This window comes from Chaetodon trifascialis, chromosome 16 (genome assembly GCF_039877785.1).
Source record: "Chaetodon trifascialis isolate fChaTrf1 chromosome 16, fChaTrf1.hap1, whole genome shotgun sequence".
Lineage (NCBI taxonomy): Eukaryota > Metazoa > Chordata > Actinopteri > Chaetodontiformes > Chaetodontidae > Chaetodon > Chaetodon trifascialis.
This window is the reverse complement of record NC_092071.1, coordinates 13,170,369-13,186,110: the sequence shown is the minus strand read 5'-3', so window position 1 is coordinate 13,186,110 and position 15,742 is coordinate 13,170,369. Positions and strand designations below refer to the sequence as shown.

General features: G+C 42.7%; 1 protein-coding gene across 2 annotated transcripts; it reads left to right on the top strand.

Moving 5' to 3' along the window:
- The first annotated feature begins 5,894 nt into the window (after positions 1–5,894).
- On the top strand, positions 5,895–11,908 carry LOC139344926 (neurosecretory protein VGF). Of its 2 annotated transcripts, none has more exons than XM_070983366.1 (2): positions 5,895–6,129; positions 8,247–11,908. In XM_070983366.1, the coding sequence occupies exon 2, from the start codon at positions 8,276–8,278 to the stop codon at positions 10,298–10,300; it is 2,025 nt and encodes a 674-aa protein (XP_070839467.1). In that variant the 5' UTR covers positions 5,895–6,129; positions 8,247–8,275; the 3' UTR covers positions 10,301–11,908. The 2 variants fall into 2 exon arrangements, with proteins under 2 accessions (XP_070839467.1, XP_070839468.1); XM_070983367.1 differs by lacking the exon at positions 5,895–6,129 and adding an exon at positions 7,026–7,368.
- The last annotated feature ends 3,834 nt before the right edge of the window (positions 11,909–15,742 follow it).

Genomic DNA, 15,742 nt, shown 5'->3' with positions numbered 1-15,742 from the left:
GTTTGTAAAGCTTGTATATTTTACATGCATACTGAAAAAACACCCACTCTCCACCCTCCAGATGAAAGACTTCTGCATAGCTGCAGTACAACCCAAAATTAAAACTGATGCTTGTACAATCAGACGCAGGGTTTTGTATGAGGTAATGATCACATCAATGCAGAGCAGAGGGATGCATGAAATTTGGCTCATGTTATAGTGAAGGTCTGCAAAGGCCTGGTTTCCCTGTCATTACATCTTCAGGCCATGGCTTTGCCATCTGTGCTCTCTGGTGCAGTGATTACAAATGATGTGGATGCAAGCTATTACTCTAATAAAGTCTCATGCTAGGTTTTACTGTAGTACATTAGGGGCAGCTGGCTGCAGGCCGAGTGTCTTGTCATGAGGCCTTAAACGTGCAGCATTGCCTCTGTAACCGTGTGTATGTGTGTGTTTTTGTCAGGGTTGGGTTCAATTCACTTTCAATAGTGTGTTTGCTGATGCATGTGCCAGATGTCTACAGGGGAGAGGGGAAGAGATTGATGGTGAGTGCTGATGTCGCACGCTCTGATATGAGTCGCCTCATCAACCTCAAATTCATTGCCTGCTTCTGGCCTCCAACGCCATCCGTCACTGATGCCACCAGTTTCTCAAAGGTTGCAATGCGCATTTTACAGCTAATATTCAAGGGGGTAAATAATTTCTGAGCAGCAGACAATGAGAGTGTGGGACAACAATCACCACAATGCGCACACATTACTCACACCGAATCCACTTCCCGAGGGGTCCATCGACTCCCACCATAACTCCTCTCATAGGCCTAATTTATGCGATAGACGTTTGGCATTCAGCCGCTGTTCAGGGCTTCTCCTCTCACATCATCTATATTGGCTTATAGATTCAAATATTACTTTTAACACCATATTCATCAAGTCGGAGGTGTTAACCCATCACGGATTACTTATAAAGGGATGGTGTCCATTCGCAGCGCTGAACAATGTGAACACAAAGACATTACTCTCCGCAGTGCTGGTGAAGGATTTAAAAGGAGCTGAGTGGATGGAGGCAGCACAAAAAAAATGGGAATATTTGAATCTCAATCTCCTTGGAGACTTTTTCTCTTCCTGTCAGCCACAAACATCTTTGAAAGTTATTGATTTATACATACAGTATAGAGTGTATAACTGCACTTCCTAAAACTTTTCTGTGTTGAGTTTACATTTCGTCCAAATGAATCATCTTTTCCAGCATGTATTAGCATATTCTGTCACAGTAATACTTAATAAACGGCACTCTACAAAGAGATCGTATTGGTTGGTGCATCCTGTTTGGAAAGATAGAATAAGAAATACTTCATATTCAAAGCATACATACAGTAAGTGAGACACTGACATATTGCTAGTGTCAAGGCCCTGTGCTTTAATATTCAGGTATGTTTCTAATGCCACCTTGATTAATTACCATACTAAAGTAAATACCGACAAAGATAAATGCTGTATCATTCATTTTATGTGGTTATATTACATCTGCAGTATGTCAGTGAATAGAGCAGACAAAGGTGTGATTTAAGGTTCATTTTACATGTAAAAGGTTCTGTTATTACAGTATCACCACTCACTGAGAGAGAAATCTGTCGGCTTTTGAGGGCTAAAAAATCTCACCGCTGTCACCCTGTTCTACCACATCACTTTACAGATGTAAACACAGCTGCATAACTCTAAAAACCCACATTACCGCAGCAAACAAGCTTCACCAAGTCGAGCAGATGTCGTCGTGTAACACTGTGTTGGACTTTCTCACGTGAACAAACATCTGACTGGTGAAGCGCAACCTGAGAGCGAGACAGAGTGATAAAAATGGCGTTTTCTTAAAAACTGGGCCAACACCTGACAACCTCTACTTCCTGTATCTGTACCTGATGGCTGACAAACAGGCTTGATGGATGTAAAAGATAATCCTGATAATCTGTGCAATTGTAAACAAATTAAATCAGGATTAAATTTTTACTCAATGAAACTAATTTTCCCCTCTGACACAAACACGTGACACGCATTTAAAAAAAAAAAGTTTTCAGGTTAGCGCGTCTTGCAGCAAATCCTAACTTTCGAAAAGCGTGTATGACCAAAAAAAAAAAAAAAAAAAAAGCTAGATGAAACTGCAGATTAGAGTGTGGGCGCCAGGATCCTGCACACATCATCAAGTCCCAGCTATGCATTGTGTTGTAGGAACCTTACGGTGCAATTACTTGTCCTTCCCTCCCCTGACAAAGTGGTGTGGGTGGAAAAGCTTCTGTTAATCATGAGCTCTATTTTACCACTTCCAGGTAGGGACCCTTTGCAGTGCGAGGGAGCTGCATTAGCACACTTGCCGAAAGATCCCTGGCCTTCATTACCATAATTGTGGCCAAAATGTCAGCAAAAACCAGCGAATTCATCATTCCCTATCTCCCCTTGTTTTAAGCATGTCGAGGTTTCAGCTCCGTCTGACGACCCTGCAGCCCTCCTCAGCCCGAAACCAGCAGTGAAAAAGAGAAAGTTAATTTAATGGAACAGAAGGCCATCCACATATAGTCACCGCCCCTTGTCTTAGCAGTTTGTGCAGGGAGCCATCAGAGACAGCATGCTCCAACCTCCTCCAAAGGTTCATTTGTCTGTAATGTACATTACAGTAAGAGAGGGGTTTGTGCATGTGTGTGTGTGTGTGTGTGTGTGTGTGTGTGTGTGTGAAGACAGAAAGAGAGAGAGAGAGAAAGAGAGAGAGAGAGAGAGAGAGAGAGAGAGAGAGAGAGAGAGCACACAGAAGAGGGAGAAATGGAACTATTACTGTGAGGTGTGTGTGTGCTCTGCAGTGTGTGTATTCCATTAAATGCAGGCACGGTGTACCAGTGTTAATCTATGTGAGTGGCCAAGCAGGCGGCAGAGTGTGAGTCAGTGCGGGGGTGCGGACATGGAGTGAGGGTAAGGGGCCAACTAATGCTGAGTGGCAGTTGATAATGCCAGACCGTTATATCAGCATCTGCCCTCCGGCTCCATGCTTACCTCTCCGAGCCTGCTGCTGCCATCAAGCATTTCAACAACGACGCGCACACAATGACATGACTACCTTGCAAACACTCCGCATTCTGCAGCAAACAGCCCCTTGCTCAAAATCTAATCAAACAGAGGTTATGTGGTGCCTGAAGCCATCGTAACAAATTACAACTTCATTTGATGTGTGCATATCTCTGGCTGCTAACACAAAACACATATTTGTGCACACAGACCGAGTCAAACCCTCCCTCAGAACAGAAAGAAAGCTCCATCTCAGTTCCCAGGTAGAGAGCGAGCATGTTCCTTTGCCACGTAGTACTGTATCATTGCTGCAGCATTACTGTGAGTGTATGTATGTTTATTTTTGTGTCTTTGATAAGCTTAAAACTCCCTTTAAAATGAGACATCAAAGACTTTAGATGATATTTCTGTTCGTCCGCGCATTATATTTCCCCCTCATCAGATAAGAAGTATCAGCAATCTAACATTCACATCAGTAGAGCGTGACATTTTGAATCATGCCACACATAATCGCTTAATAAAGGTGGCCTCATGTGACTCTGACGTCTGCAGCTAATATCCAATTAACCTTAGAACATCATTGATAATATAGAATCCCCGCCTGTGGTTAACTGAACGTACAGGACACATCACAGCACCCACATGCATAAACGTGCACACACAGACAGGCACTCGCACCTGGAAATAAAAGCCTTGATGCAGCGAGAAACTAACTCGTATGAGGACTGACAGCTGAATTTAGTGGCACACAAGGCCAGAGCGGAGGTTTGGCACTGACAAATGAAGTGTATGGAAATGAGCTTGGCTTTAACATTGTCAATCAACTTGTTTCGACATTATCCAGCACGAGTGCCAGTAATGCTCTGCACAACAAGAAAGCTGCATATCAGCCATAACTGTATTTTTTGCCCCCTTGAACCATAATGCACAAAATGCTCCATTACAGCAGACCTTGGGAATGACTGGCTGACAGTGGAAGCAAAAAGTTGGTTTTATCTTTATAATAAACAGAGCAGAAAGAAAACAAAACAGAGGTGAATTCACGAGTGGGTCATGTAATCAAAGCATCCCGCTGCAACCCAGAGTTGTTTACTTCAGCTAGCCTTTGATTCTTATCCAGTTTCAGACAGGACTAGTGAGGTTTAAAACCTTCAGGCAGACTTATGTCAATTCCGCACTGCTACGCCTCACCTGGGTATCGATAAAGATCAGAATTAGAGTCAGAGAGCAAAGAACTAATCATTAAGAAAAGCTTCTTTTTGCCAGCAGTACAGTGTAATATGTAGTATGAGTGCACATGCATTGATTTGTGGGTAGCACTTTATGATAAGGATATAAATCATGTCCGTAAGTAATGCGTAACTAATGCAAGATGATTTACTGCATCAGGAATTCCTGTTGGTCATCTTTAAGAATGATCGCGTCATTGCGGGTTTATGTAATTGAGTGACACTTAATTTATCATCAATCATTAATGTTAACTCACAGTTAGTTCATACATACAGTATGCGACCAAAAGAGCGAGAATCCACTTAACATAGAAAAGACCATTTCACTACTGTCTCAGGAATATGAAGCTGTCATTGAAATCTGCAATCATGAGTAAACTTTGACATGTTGCCTGACGGCAAACACCTTTCACATTGTGTCACATTCCTGACACAAAATGAAGACCCACTTTTCCCTTCTCACTTCATTACAGTGTAAACTGTTTGACATACAGTATGCTCACAAACATCTGTCCATTCTCCTCTGACTTATCACCTGCCACTTGCTCGATGTTTTGGGTGTCAGTGCACTCCATCTCTGCTGCACTCCACTTCAACAGCAGCAAAAAATATCCTGAAAAAAAAAAAAGCATGAGCATGTGCCACCCCCTACTGCTAACGTGTAAATGTGACATGAGCAAAGACTGGTGGATCATGCAGCAAATTGGAAATTGTGTTCTGATCTTAGAGATGCTGATCAAATGAATGGAAACTCCACTGTGTACAGATCCGCATTCTAGCTAATTTGGTGGCATATGGATTAATGTATGGAGAAACTGCGAGGTACATTGATTATTGCCACAGGACTTCATGACACACGCTGCATTAATTCATGCATCAAATCTCACCGTGCATTACTTAAGCATGCGAGTGCTGCAGATTTGGACAGAAATACTTATCCATTGTGTCTCTGTGATGTGAAGGAGAATGGTGATGAGAGGCCATGTTAGGAGCACAATGTGCTGCTGACAGATGGAGAGCAGCCAGAAATGATGTGAGACAGCAGGTGGAAAATTGTGCAATCCCTGGAAATTGAGCAGAAATTGAGCAGCAAAGCACGACTGCTCCCGTGGCCCGTGAGCCACGCAGCCACAGAGGATCAGGGCCACCTCGGACAAAAGCCTAACAACTGGGCTGCAAGAGCAATCGGCCTCTGGAGTGCACGCCACTTTTCTGTCTGAAGCTGCAGATGCAAGTCATTGATTCTTCGGAGCACGTCACTAAATGACCCTAATTGATAGCCTGCGAACGAGGTCAATCTATTTTTTTCCCAGCTCCTGAGTCTGAAACAAGCAGCAGAGGAAGGAAGGAACAAGGGAGGAAGAAGCAACACACTAACCTTTAATATGTGAGAAGGAAAATGGCTGCGTACCAGCTCTATCTCTACAATTTTCTCTTTTCATTGAGGAAAAGTACTATTTCATTCATGCCATTTCCGTTCATTCATCAGCTGGGGCCAGCCTAGACTCACAGTGCCATCTCCACACCAACATTCTTATCAATGGAAGTGACGTCAGCACTGCCTGCAGCTGGGGGGGTGAGGAGGGGGTGTCACGTGGTTCAGTAAGGGTATATACAATAAAGTTGCGCTGACCGTGGGGCTGAAAACATTCACTCAATTGTACATTAGCACCAGAGCTGCTGCCATTCAAACACACCACGCAACTAAATAAAGAAGCGCCAGTTTGTTTGTTTTTCTTGATGTTGGTCACAGGCTGAAGAGAGAGGGGGGAAACAGAAATTCTCTCAGATGATCCTCTATTCATGAAATAATCTTGGCTTTACCCGCGTTGTGAGTTTCTCCACTTCCCCACCCCCCAGTGGGACCCCAGGTAAGTGGAACCAAATCTCATTCACAAGCCATATGAACCAGATGGCTCTTTTTTAACTGTTACTAACGTGATTATTATTGCAGGCAGATTTTTAGTTGTAAAAAAGGAGGAATGAGGCTTGTGGCGAGTGGAAGAATTTCTTTTAAAATCGCAACTTTATCAGGAGAATTCACGTTTGCTGCAACTGCGACTGTTGGTTGTCTAATTGCAAAGCAGATGTGCACTGCCACTGTTTCTATAGGATTTTTTTTATAAGTACAACTGAATAAATTAGTAGTTCAGGTAATCGAGAAATATTTATACAACTGTTTTACACCTTTTTTTTTTCTTAAATCCATCTCTTTCTCTCTCTATATAGCTATATATATTACTAAATTGAGTATTAAACACATCAATTAACGAGACAAGTTTTTATGAATGTATTGATATGTATAATAATAATTAATAATTGTAAGAACAAAAACAGTGGATTCTGTTATTTTGTCTTTATTTAGGGGAGATGATTAAAAAATTAAGCCACTACAATGTGGAGACAATTAAGACATATTTCCGTGTGCAGCTGCTGCTCAAGAGCTCCTGTCAAAATTCCATTGATATTTTCCAAACGTGAATGTAACAAAAAAACGCGTCAATTTTTAGGATTTGAAAGCCCTAGCAAGATTTGAACAATCAATTTCCCCCTAAAATAGAATTAAATTAGAGTCGAAATCACATCTTCTGCAGGCCAGTTACCTTATGAAGTGGATTTGTTTCGTTTTCCTCCTCGCTGTGCCAGTTTATAAAAATGGAAATAGTTAAAATTTGGGCTGCACGCTGTGCTTTGCTGCCCAAATTTGTGCTTGTCTGCATTCCACCACTGCCATTGAGGAGAAACATGCTCTCACCACGCAAGGACAAATCCGCGTTTCTCACCGACTGCTCCCCGGGTCCTTGCGCAAAAAGCCTTTATCCCCTAAAAACATAACAACCAGCTCATTTACAATTTGGATGGAGCTCTCAGGGACCGTAGGGTTAAATAACTCGACCGTAGCCACCAGCTTTACGCATGACTTCCCCGTGCGTGCCGCCTTTCTGCCGGTGTCCTGGTCACATCGCTTTGACGCATGGAATACCAAAATCATCACTAATACAGAGACGGAGCTCGGATCAATTTGTATTTTCTGCATTATTCGAGAAATAGACGTTTGCGCATAAAATGGCAAGTGCGTGCGTTCTGGTTGGGTTGGCTTGGAGGAAGAGGTGAGACATTTATTTTAATTAGCAGAAATTCAGACTGAAAAAGCAATTCGTTAAACTGCATTTCCCTCACAGCTGTGACAGTTAACTCGGTTAAATCTAATGAGAAGACAAAAAACATCAGAGCATCCATCAATTCATCCGCGCGGGGGAAAGATAATGGCTGGGTTAACGCACGGACACAGACAAAAAATATGGCTTATGTTTAGATTCGAAGGGCAATTTCTGTATGCAAATGACCACCTTCCTCCTGAAAAGACATGGACTGTTAAACATCTAAAGAATCACGACTGGACACGGACACGACGGTCAGATCAGACCTTCACCTTTGTTTCCAGATACATTGATGTTTCAGTGGCAAAATAAAATTGACCTAAAAAGATATATTATAAGCTGGAATTTGATTTTCTATCAAAAACACAATGACAATATATAAAAAAAAGACAGACATGGGAGAGACGCGTTCAACTTTCTTTGTTGGATCTGGCATGGCTCATTAGACTGCGTTTGGCTGCGTGCTTTGTTCTCAAAGGTTTTATTCATTTCAGAGCTGCTCACAGCGTTAACTGCTTTTGTGTGGTGGCTTCATGGTGGAAAGACATCTTTTTTTTTTGTAAATTAGAGACTGGTAATTGTAATGGTATTTTAAATTTCTGGAAGGCTGTGTGTGCGCTAATCCTAAAGTCAGTCAAGTATTTCTTATGAGTCATCCTTTTAATTTTGGACTGGCCTTTTCAAAAAACAGCTGTATATTATTTAAAAGATCCAGATGTGCCATTGAAATTCCACATAATCAGGATTCCAGAGAAAAACTACAACATCTGAATCACTTCTCATGTGTCTTTTGTCCTCCTCCCTCTGCCTTCTTCTTTCTTCTTCAGGTGCTTAACCTCCCTCCTGCCAGTTCTGCATGGTCATGACCTGTCATCACGCCCCTTCCACAGCCCACCTCATCCTATTGGTCCTGCTCATTGTCACTCCACAGCTGGCTGGCACCGCCCCTGCGTGGGGTGAGGGAGGGGAGGGACGGGTGGAGGGGCGCACCCGGACAGACAGTAAAGAGGACAACCTCGCCCCCTTCCTCTCTCCCCCACCCCAGAGTCTCTCCAGCCCTGACAACATGTCGCTAGACCGGGGCCGGGGCCCGGGTCAAGATAACCAATCAGATAAAGTGACGGACCCTGCGCAGGTGCTCGCCGTTCTTTTGGAGGCCCTGGACCACCCGGGGGAGAGTGAAATCCAGGCGAGCAGAAACAGAGACTGGGAAGAGGATCAGAGTCAGAATCTGCCCTCCATTGAAGGCTTGGAGGGTGGTGAGATAAGGAAAGCAGGGGAGACAGAGGGAGGCAGGGGGTTGGAGGAGGGAGGGCGAGGGGCTGATAAGGCCATTGAACAGCTAATTGTTGGCCATTTGACAGCTGCTCAGGGTGATGACTTAAAAGAAAGAGATGAGGAGGATAATGACACAAGGTCAGAGGAGGATCAGGGGTGGTCCGTGGAGGATGTGGGACCTGATAGTGTAAGTGAAGAGGAAGGGAAAGAAGAAGATGAGGGGCAGGAGGAGAGAAATGATTTAGAAAGTTCCTTAAACAAGGCCAGATCAAGCTCCACCTCACAGGGAGATGATCCCTCTCTGCAGCGCAAAATAAGAGGCTACTTTCAAAACATTGACTTGGGTCTCCAAGATAATGAGATCTTGCCTCCTCTGAAGGGCTACAAGGCATACAACACTCAGCTGGCACGAGCCGGGAAGAAGCTGCACTGGCAGGAGAACCGGTCGGGCAACCGACCCATCAAGGGAGGCAACTTCATGGATGACTTTGAGGATGAAGGAGAGGAGCTGGAGGAGGAGGTTGAAGAAGAGGAGGAGAGCCTCTCCCACATGGAAGAGGAGGCGAGAGCGCGTGCAGAGAAACAGGAGGTGCTCCGGCAGCAGGAGGAGGCGGAGCGAGCCAGAGAGGAGGAGCAGAGGCTGGCAGACATCGCCTCTGACATGCTGCTGCAGTACATGGGGAGGAAACAGCAGTCCTACATAAAGCCCCGGCAGAAAAGCAGCATGGGGGCTGCTGGCAACACCGCCGAGGACAAGCGCTCAGAGGAGGTCATCCCCGACGAAGACGACATGGACCAGCAAATGATCGACAGGCTGATTGAGATCAGCAGCAAGCTGCACCTGCCTGCTGATGATGTGATTGAGATTATTAGTGACGTGGAGGAGAAGAAGAAGAAAAGGAAAGAACTGCAACTGCAGCCAAGCAACAGCAACCCTGTCACCCCACGCTTCAGGCCTCTGGTACCTCCTCCTCTGGCTGCTCCGCCTATCTACCACTACACAGCCTCCAAGAACCCCAAGAAAGCCCCCTATAAGTACAACAAGTCCAACAAGAAATGGCACAAAGACAAAGTCAAGTCATACAAGCAGGACTATTGGTATAAGCCTCAGAAGCAGCTTGACTACTGGTATAAACCCCAGAAACAGTTTTTAGCCTTCCCCTCCTATCCATACTACCAGAAGCCATATCGAGCATACTACCCTGTTTATTTCCCATATCCCAAACCACAATATTATGGCAAGCCCGCCCCCTCCAGAGACCAGCCGTTCGGCCCCCAGGAGCTTGACCTCCAGGCCCCAAGGCGCAGGCACAGGGCAGGGGGTAAGAACCGTGGACAGGGCTGGAGGCAGCAGCCACCGCCACGCCTGCCTCTCACCCCTTATATCTCTAACTATATCCTTCCTCACCCACGGACCTACCAACCCCTACCTCCGCCCAAACCAATAACCACACCCAGGAGAGGCAGGCGACCCCCATACTACTATCCACAAGTCACACCAGGAGATGACTATGAGGAAGATGGGCTGGTGCCTCAGCTGGACAGTGAGGAGGAACTGGAAAACTTTATTGAGAGGATCTACATGAAACGCAGAATGTATTGAGAGACTTTTCGGACATTTGTCAGATCAGAGGGACTGACGGAGGTGGGATAGATATACAGTAGCTGGAGAAAAGCTAAAAGAGAGTTGAAAAAAAGACTCAGATGAGGTTTGTGTTATGAGCCTGATGAAACTTTAAGGGTCGAGACAGTGAGGAGTTAGATTTCCGTTGTTTTAATCACAGTATTTTCGTTGATTTTCTCGGTCAGGGAGAGGATGAAGGGGTCCCAGTTTAAGCTCCCTGTAACCATGTTCAGCCTCTTGCTCAGTTTACATTTTGAAACAGAACATACCATGGTGTATGTCTGCCTCCATTCAGGTCAATCTCTGATGCTCTTGCATTATTCAGAGTTTTCTAGAGTACACACACACATACACATACACACACAGACACACGCACACGCACACACGCACACACACACACAGGCACATACATCAACACACCTACATATGATCACATTTTTGACACATTCACAAGCAGATGTGCCCATTGTAAGAGAACCATGTTTACAACACCACTTTGTATCTTTTGTTTTATATTCTGTATGTCATTACAAAACTAAAGTAGTTCAATGACTTCTTAGCTACACGGATAGAAAAAAAAAACTGAACACTGTTACTGTCAAATGTTGACAGTATATTTTTGTTGTATTTGATGTGTGTAATTGCCTTTCTTATTCTCGATTGGATCAACTTTAAACAGCTGCAATTTGCAAAGGTGCCAAATACACACATTTCAGTTTCAAACTCAAGATTCAGATTTTTGCCTTACAAGCACCATGGTTCTATAAAGGGAAATGTCATAATGCATAATATTATCATCACAATCCCAATGAAGAAACCCTGTGGACTCCAAAAGCACAAACTTAAACACTAAACACTTCCAACATGGTGGACGAAGGGTTTTCAATCATTTTGGGATCTAGAAGTTATTGTGTCAACATATTTATGGCAGATCCACCATAAAGACCATCAACGCCACCATCCAGTGCTCCTTGATCTTGTAGGAGTCCTCTCACTTTTCATCTCCAATTCACATCCTCACTCACCAATTTTTTGTGTTTTTTTTTCCAGCACATCATTCTCTTGCCATTTTTCTTGCATCATATCCATTATCTCTACTTTTCCTTTCATTCTAAAAATACTTGAAATCACGCTATCTGTTCTGCAGCCTTTTTAAAAACAGATTTCCACCAAGAGGCTACAAGCATTTTGTTCATTTTCAGGAGAAATTCATTGAAAAGTTTCAGGCCGGGGAGTCAGGGATTGTGCTTAAACCGTTAAATGCACGTCTTTCTACTTGCATCTTAAAAAATGAACAAAAAAAAAAGAACAAAAAAAGAGAAAAAATAAAACAGTGGGGAATTCAAGATGGTTGTTTTCTCTGAATAAACTGTGAACATAAAAAAAAAGAAATCTCAAAGGAAGAGGGCCACTGTGTCCACAGTGAAGCCATCTGTCTTGTAAAAGGAGAGTGTTGTTGTTGATGTCACCTTTAGCATTGTAAGATGTACAGTGTGAAATAAATATGCCCGTGCAATGTGTAAATAACAGCATGATGATTACTAGTTTTGCTATATGATAAAAAATAAAAGCAATTATTTTATTAAAGTTCAGTTTTTTAATGGCTTTTTGGCGAGTGCTATGTTGTACTTGTGCAGCAGCAAATATAGCAGGAACACTCGATTCTTGAGTAACAAAACAAATCAAAATGCACAAAAGAACATGACAATCAGTTGAGGCTTAGTGACAGCACGACTCACACTGTATATGTCACAGTTGCATCAATATGGAGACAAATGAAGAAAAACCTACAGAGGGAGTTCATTATATTCCCAGACAATCAAAATGAACATGAGGAAAAAAAAACCCAGCGAGAATGGAAATGAAAAGAGGAGGAACAACTGAAGAACGGAAAAATTCAGAGGGAGGGAGGCAAATGGTAACTGCAGTGATTGATGAGTCACATGATTGGTGGATGAGTCATCCATCTGTACACTTTACTGCGCAGGACCACACACTCACACACACACACAGACACGCATACACACACACATATGCACATTCTCTTTGAGCTGTATAGTAATTTAGCTGCTGGCGTTCAAGATAAAGATTGAGTCATGTTCGCTCCTGCCTCGAGCCAGCCAATCAGCCGGTGGAAAGGTGTTTGGTAGATAGGTTTTTGCCATATCTTGTTTCCACACCTCCTCCTCACTCTCACTTCACACGGGCAATATGCCCTTCTGCTGTAATGCCTTGAAGTGCTTCTGGCTGCTGCTTGTTTAGCATCAAAGCAAACCTTGTGCATGCTGTCAGTGGTACAAACAGTGACAGTGATTAGCAGCCTGTCAATATGGTCCAATCACATGTTATCTTGCCAGCTTGCTCACCAGTTGATTGGAATGGTACCTTTCACGGCTTTATCTTGGATTGTTGGGTGATTCTTGGACACTATGTTATGAATTCATATTTTTAGTTGCAGTTAGTACGGTCTGTAGATATTTCAGCTGGACATTTACTGACTGTAAGAATGAACGTGTTTATATGTATCAGTAAGCTGTCCTGCTGGGACAAAGAAGACACAGCTAGTGTCAGCAGAACTATGGGCTACTGACTTTATGTGTAACATTTATATACAGTATGTAATAATATGACATTCACTATGGTTGTTTTGTTGGTGATGAAAGTAAAAGGATTAGTTTTTGGGCATTTGCAACAATTGCGACTAGTCAGAAGGCAATTAGTTCAGCATATTGATTAATAAATAGTAATAAATTCCTTGATGTCTGGTTTCTCCAGTTTATATTTCTCAAAATAACTCCACCAATTTTACACATTGAAGTCTGTTTGCAGGTGTTGGGGAGTAGAGCTGCATTTGTGAAAAAGGTTGTATAAATTGTTGTCTGGCTCCAGACGGAGCAGTGCAAAGTCTAATAAGTTGCCTCATGTGATGTCACTGGAGTCAGTGTTGGTTACGGCTGAAGACGACAAGTTTGAAAATGAGAAAAAATCTGGTGGTGGAGAGTTAGGTAAAAAGTCAGCATTCCAGACCTCTATATCCCACTACTCATCTCTGCTTGACGCTAACAGTTTGAGGCTACATTAGTCGCTGCTAGCATAATACACCTCAATCTCCGACTGTTGGGTGTCAAGTTGCATCGTGGGTTTAGGTATGTAAGTTTTGAGAAGGACGAACTATGTGTGGAATGAAAAAGAGCACCCCCTTTAAGATACACACAGCCATGTGATCTATTATTAATATAAAAAAAACTGATTATAGCTGCTTTAAAATAAAAATACATGTAATAATTCATGTAAAGGGAACCAGAAAGGCCCAGGTGCGGTAGAGGCCGACTGTAAACAGGGACAGGCAACAGAGGACCGGGACAACTGTCAACTACTGACAACTATTGTACCGAGCTGAGATTTGCTGTGATGAGATTTTTTTCGAGGATGGAAGCCACTGAGAGACTTCAGCCAGGGAGAAACAAATCTCAAGTCAGAACTTTAGCTCTTTTAGACCCAGAGGGTAAGCAGATCTGTCCACCGGTTCGGGTCAGGTTCGGATGAGGTCGAAGGCTAGAGAGAATCGCTGGAGAGTCAAGCATGAGCAATGATGATCTGGCAAGAGAATGGTGGTGACTGGGCGCCTTATATAGTAAAACTGATAGAGCTGATGGGAAACAGGTGTGCAGGTGAGCAAGAGTGCAGGTGAGCAGGGAGGCGGTCTCAGTGACTTCAGATCCACATTAGTTTGACAGTTCATTAACTGTACGCTAAACCTTTTGTGTTTTATTTGTGACACAGTCTATTTTAATTTAATTGACTTTGCAATTTCATTTGCAATTGATTTGATTTAAATTTGTATGACTTTTTTTTTTAATTCAATTAAATTAAGATAACTGAAATATTTATTAAAATGTATTGAAATATAATAAAATTTAGTTTTTTACTTAAAATTCAAATACATTCAGAATTTAACTTCATTCATTTCAGGGTTTTTTTTTAATTAAACTAATGATTGTTTTCATTGTTTATTCTAACCTAATTCAACTCTAATCCAATCTAGTTCCTTTTTACCTACCTATGTCACATTCACTGACGCAGACCGCTCACCTGTCAGCCTATCACCGATATCAGTATGGATTAAATTAATTCAGAAACATGATGTCATCCATTGCAACCCGTGGGGTCAACCCAAGCCTGGACCTCTGCTGTCCACCAGATGATTTCCGTCATGGAGAGCAAAGAGACGCTGTGGGACTGAGCTGTCCTGACTCAGCGCACTGAGACTTACTCGACATGGTAACAGTAGAACTCAAAAATGAAGATCAGCTCTTCTAGGTTTGGACATTTCTCCAATTCAATATGTAACATTATCAAATTACACATTAAACTTTGGTGAATTTGGTGTAAAAGAACAATTTCAATTAAATCTAACATCTCAAATGTGATGGTTTGATGGTTTAGTGATGGCTATGTGCTACGTGTATTTGACAACTGCTTAGCTTGCATTTCAACAGCGGCTAATACACAATACAGAAACCCCTGCATAAAGTCTGTGTGATATAACAAGTTCTTTTTTCTTCCTCGCAAAGTAGATTTCACAGTGTCAGACTTGAAGAAGCAGGTCACCAGTGTGTGTGAGCGGAGGATGCTCACACACTGTTGCTTATGAAAAGGAGCCTTTCATAAAGTCCTCTTTCACACCTTGTTGCCAAGCCGTGGACAAAAAGAGCATTGTTGAGATGCTGCTTTTTACGTTCCCACGTTCATATTTCTGTGACATACTGCACAATTGAGATTTATAATTTCACAGCACAATGGAATAATTGTGTGTCAAGCCTTAGATCATATTACGTCTGTAGAGTAATCAGTTATATTTTGCTTGGTGGGTGTGCTATAATTAAAATGCAATTTGAATTTTTCAAAAGGCTCCAACTCTCACAGGCACAAAATTTGGTATACATCCAGCTCCTGGCACAAAAAGAGTCTGACAGCACAGCAATTCATCAGTAATGGCCCCAAGAAGCCCATGCATTTACAGAAGCAGAAACAGGAGGAAAAATGTCAGCCATTAGCGCTATGAGTGCAGAATTAATACAGCTATAAGACCTCCAAGATCTGATGAAATAATGATCATTAATTTCTACAGCAGTGGGACGTTGGCTCAACCTTTAACTTTAAATGTCAGCGTGATATTAGTTAAACAGACTCTACTATGCATATGTATGGATGGAAAGAGTTCACACCGGTTTACACAGTACAGACATTTACACACTGAAAGTTTAAAATGACCAACAGTGGCAAAAGTTCTGGTTGTGCAAGAGGTGGAACACTGGATGTGTTTACACGAGGCTTGAAAAAATAACATGAACACCACATGAATTAAGACCAAATCACCACTGCAAACATCAGTACCAAAATGGCTCATATTAAGGTTGC

Coding starts and splice junctions, on each gene's coding strand:
- LOC139344926 (XM_070983366.1), top strand. CDS start 8,276: ATGGTCATGACCTGTCATCACGCCCCTTCCACAGCCCACCTCATCCTA.